The sequence below is a fragment of the Pelmatolapia mariae genome, linkage group LG22 (genome assembly GCF_036321145.2).
Source record: "Pelmatolapia mariae isolate MD_Pm_ZW linkage group LG22, Pm_UMD_F_2, whole genome shotgun sequence".
NCBI lineage: Eukaryota > Metazoa > Chordata > Actinopteri > Cichliformes > Cichlidae > Pelmatolapia > Pelmatolapia mariae.
The window spans coordinates 22,100,005-22,104,959 of NC_086245.2; the positions used below are offsets into that span (position 1 = coordinate 22,100,005).

Genomic DNA, 4,955 nt, shown 5'->3' on the forward strand with positions numbered 1-4,955 from the left:
TTAATGGGAAACATCAGCCGCGCAGTGCTGGATTCTGACGGTCGGACCAGTGAAATCGCCTGTCTCACCGCGCTGAGGTCATTTTTTTAACAATTTAACACGGAGTCTGAAAGTGTTTTGGTCAAACAGGCCGTCGTAGATGAACTGTGAATGCATTGTTAAGGTGCTTGTTTACCCAGTAAACTGTTGTTTAGCTTTGGGTGTTGCTGTGACAACAAAAGTCAAACCGTGACCGAGGATTGACCCTTTTTTTTCAGTGTTTCCCCCCCACTCTGCATGGCTTCTAGAGCGCACGGGGTCGTATAGGGAGCTTCAGAGAACCTAAAAACTGGGGTCCAGGGACACCCAAGGGTCCTTGAAGGGATTTAAAGGTCTGCTTTAACATAGATACTTTTCTTTCAGTGACGACATGGAGGTAAATTGAGTAAGACAAAAAGTATATAAAAAGTAAAGTTTCTTCACCATTGACTTACAACATAAACTTGAGATTAACTTTGTGTTCTAATTTTAGCACTAAAGTCACACTTTTCACCCAAAACAAAAATATTTTAAGGTAAAATAAATGGAGGTCAAACGTGAAGAATCACCGTGGAAAATTTGCGTAAGATAGCTTTTAAAAACGGCCAACTAAACGAGATTAGACATACTTATTAAAACCCTCCGTACATTCGTAATATTATGGAACACATAGTAAATAAATAAAGAAAATTAATTTAAGGTAAATAAGACATTAATCTAAAGTCCGTTACAAGTTTTGGTGTTTCATATATTGCAAGTGAAATGTGTATTTCTATCTTATAAATAGTAGATCAGAAATATTATTTGTTTAGTGATTCGACCTTTTCCTCTAAACCTTCTCAGTATCAATAATAACATATTTATTTTTAAAAATGTGTCCGCCTAAGCCATTTAACAAAAAAGCAGAAATGCGCGCATAATAAGGCACTGTAACTAACTACTTTTTAATTTAGTGTTATATGTTTCTCTGCGATCTCCAGTTAAAATCCTGGAAAGGGGGGGGGGGGGTGCTGTCATTAGCGTTCATTTAAATGAATACTGAACGCTTGTATGCGGTTTTGGTAAATCTATTTTTTTTAATAATGCAAATAAAATGAATATTTCCAGAGGTTCGAGATTTCCCCTCCAGCCCTTCTGTTCTCAATTAGACTGGTCTCCAAAGCAGGCCCCGAGCAACAAGTCTGTGTACGGATTATTTATACCGAAACAACTTCTCGAAAAGCAAAATGAGGGTACCTGTAGTTACCAAAATAACCTTGTTAGGTTCTATACAAAACATCCTTTGTCCTTTGTAGAAAAACGCGACGCACCGCCTGCCGACAATAAATAGACGAATAAAAGACAGATTGTCCACGTAACTTACGCTCCTTCTCCGTGTTTGTTAAGGCTGAATTAGACAGAGCAGTCTGCGCTGCTGCCTCAGCAGGTCCCCGCAGCTCAAATATAGCAGCTCCCGCAGGTGGATCCGAAGGTAAAGGAGAATGTTGCTCATTAATCATGGCTCTTTTGGCGCTTCTTTGCCCTTTTATGGTACGATGGCCTCGCATCGTGCACACCAGGAATTAAAGCAACAAAAGAACCAGGAAACCCTCTTTTAGTTTGAAAATGGGGATATAGGTTAGCTTGAATAGAGCAGTTTAAAAAAATCCATCCAGTTTTGCTCCCACTTCAAATGCATCATTGCAAGGGTCGTTTATTGCACTCATAACGTGAGTTTATTTTCCAAAGCAACATAATCGATATCAGATTAAAACTCAAATGACCAAATAGCATATTTTTAAATAAGATGAGCCTGTCTCTCTCTTCCTCTGACAGCTGACATAAGCTTGAAATATAAATACTCTGGTCAAAGCAGTGTTGTGCACACACAATTATGACATGCGATGCTGCAAGTTGTCACAGTTCGGCTTGTCATCAGGTAGGGATGATGACACCGCCGTGTAACTTGTGGTGAGGGGGGGATGACAGGACCAGCGGGGGCACCATTCTTGTCAATAGCCTAACCTCGATGTTTTAATCAATAGTTTCTTTTTGTCCCTTCAATAAGCCAAGTGCTCGATAAGGTTGTCATCACAGATGACGCTGACGTCCTCGCTCTCATCTTTGCCCTGGATAAACATGCCTTTCTTATGCCAGTAAATCTTTACCCCGGGGACAGTGGCGCGCATGGCTGCATACATTTAGAGACTTTGGGGTTGAGTCAAGCAGACGCGTGCAGCTTCTCAGGGGGTTGGAAATGAACATAGGTTTGCTTTTCTGTCTGCTGGGTTTAGGAAAATTTTAACCATAGCATTTGCTCTGACAACGAATCGAAAGTCTGCAGCACACGCTCCCCCTTAGAAATGACACATAGGGAAAAAAAACTTTAGAGGTAAACGCACTTTAATACACACGATTGACCCGTAAACGTCTCTCTGGACTAAACAGTTGTGTGCTTCACTCGATTTAACAGCTAGCAGGTTAAAGCTTCAAACGTACAAAGCCATAAAATGACCGATTCCGCAACTGATAAAACTCAGCTCCTCACTAATAATACATGAAAGCATTACGCATCATGCAAACCTCACGCAACAGACAAACAGTTGACACACACAGACCTGAAACACAGAAGAGACAGTTTTTAAGTGGCTACTGGAACAGTGTACTCATTAACAATTTGATAACCGAGGTTATCTCGTTGATTGTGTGATGCCTAATTGATGGCATCCGGTGCAATCAGACTGGCTGGGGTGCACAAGTTTGGCAAATCTGAGGTATTTGTGAGTGCAGATTTGTGACACTTGCCTCTTCAGAGGCAGACTTAAAGATGGCGCTGAGTGTCCCTTGCACAGCATAATTGTGGCGAATTGCAATTTCAAAAGCGAATAGACAGATTTTAACCAATGCACTTTGTTTTTTAGGGCGGCAAGGTTATAGATCTTGCAAACACAACACACAATATAAAACGAATATGGTCCAGAAGTGGTCCGTGAGTTCCCCAATAGTGCATTGTTCACATCATGTATGGGCACAACTGTCATCCATTAACAAATTTTTGCCTTTGATACACTTGTATGGAATTTGGTATACGCAGGCCGCCTTGACCCATAGAAGTAAAGGGGTCACCTGACCCTCAGTTGGAGGCGAAAGGATCAGCCCCCGTGGAAGACACAGTGGAGGATGTGGGAGAAGGAGTAGATGGGGCTGAGATAGATTTCTCGGATGCTGCATCGTCCATTTTCTCCTGACTGCTGTCCGAGGATGTAAGTTTGGCTGGCAGCAGCCCTTCTTTCTCTCGCTTTTTCTGCTTCATCCTCCGGTTCTGGAACCAAATTTTCACCTGAGTCTCATTCAGTTGCAGCGCGGCTGCAATTTCTACACGGCGCGCCCGGGTCAGGTACTTGTTGAAGTGGAATTCCTTCTCTAGTTCCGTCAGCTGTTTGGTTGTGAAGTTGGTCCGGACCGTGTTCGGCTGACCAGCATAACCATACTCACCAGACCTCCCTGCAAAGAGGAAAACAAATCACTGTAACTCTGAAAAGAGGGTTTTTTTTCTTCTCTGATCAGAGTACACATATGCCTTGAGACTGTACTGTGTCTGTGCAACAAGGCTCAACTTTTAGGTACGAGCCAAATAGCATTAGCTACTCGAAAAAACATCCAACAAGGGCCTTAGAAGAGATTCAAATATTATACAACACATGTGTTATCACACAGGTGGATTACGTTAAAATGAAAGGATCTAAAGTACTACATTAAAAGTTAAGTTCATATATTGGTGTTTCGTGTGCTTATTTTATTTCTTGAAAAACTTCCCAGATTTTGGATCTGGATAAGACAGCATTTTTGTGCACCCGCACTTTCACCCACTATACTTGGCACCAACCTGTTTTTGGTGGATTCCTCTTAACTTTCATCCAGTCAAAAGTCTGTGCAGACGATGCGCCCTCAGACAGAGGTGAACAGCAAGCCTCCAGATGAGCAGCATGCAGAGGTGACAGCGGGTTTGAACACCCTGGATAAGGGGGCGCTTGCTCGTGCCCGCCGCTGTAGGCAGTGTGGCTATACTGCAGTTGACCCAGGGGGGCGGCACTGTAACCATGGCGATGCTGAGAAACCATGGAGGAGGAAATGTTACCAGAGTACATCAGTGGGCCGCACTGAGGGAACGCAGCTGAGGTGTCTACTTCCTGGGCGAGGGCATGGTGGTTATATGTAGCGCAGAAACTTTGGGGTCCATAGTTAGAGCTGCAGGCCGCGTGGGCCCCATAGGGGAGACTTAGAGAGCTGGCATTAGACTGGTACGACCCCGGCTGGTGAGAGACGCAGTCAGGAGAAGCTCTGCTCACCATAAAATGGTCATCCACCCCGCAGTTGTTAACAGTGGCCCCGCACGACTGGAAAGTTGTAATCCCGTGGTCCGAGTGAAAAGCCCTAACAGTGCATGAGCCACCTTCCCCGCTCATCACCGTGTAGTCTAAGAAACTGCTCATTGTAGCATTTTTTCTAACCGGAACGAGGGACCGTCCTCTGCACAGACAACCCCCTGATGTCTTCCTTTCTCCCCTCTTACCCCGAGTGACCGTGCCAATCTTTACCTATACTAGGTCTTATCAGAGAAGGGAGGGGGTCGCACGGGCCGATATCAATGAACGGGTTCTGTCACGTGGGCCCGGGTCAGCCAGTGAGGTACTTGTCCTTATCCCTTTAGCCGGTGACAGATTGGTGTTTGAGGGGCTATTTAAATTCCAAGCACTCGTCGATCAAGGTGACGCGCGTCGCCACTAATGTATTGGCCGAGCAAACAATGAGCTGCGAGGCAGACAGCGGTGGACAGCTTCGGGGTCGCATGAAGAGCGGGGCCACTGTTAAAACTGTTTCTTCTAAGCTCCACTGTGCGCTCTTCCACGACCACAGAGAGAGATTAACGTTTGTCCCTCTGCACCCTCGCCATGAGG

General features: G+C 44.6%; 1 protein-coding gene across 1 annotated transcript; it reads right to left on the reverse strand.

Annotated features, from left to right (window-relative positions):
* Nucleotides 1-3,130: 3,130 nt before the first annotated feature.
* On the reverse strand, nucleotides 3,131-4,493 carry hoxa1a (homeobox A1a). The gene is made up of 2 exons (XM_065469705.1): nucleotides 3,884-4,493; nucleotides 3,131-3,501 (listed from the first exon to the last, which is right to left on the reverse strand). The coding sequence occupies exons 1-2, from the start codon at nucleotides 4,488-4,490 to the stop codon at nucleotides 3,131-3,133; spliced, it is 978 nt and encodes a 325-aa protein (XP_065325777.1). The 5' UTR covers nucleotides 4,491-4,493.
* Between the last annotated feature and the right edge of the window lie 462 nt (nucleotides 4,494-4,955).

Excerpts from the sequence above, each read along its gene's own strand:
- hoxa1a (XM_065469705.1), bottom strand. The coding sequence starts at position 4,490 with ATGAGCAGTTTCTTAGACTACACGGTGATGAGCGGGGAAGGTGGCTCA. Across the intron at positions 3,502-3,883 it reads GAGGAATCCACCAAAAACAG|GGAGGTCTGGTGAGTATGGT; the intron begins GTTGGTGCCAAG and ends TCCTCTTTGCAG.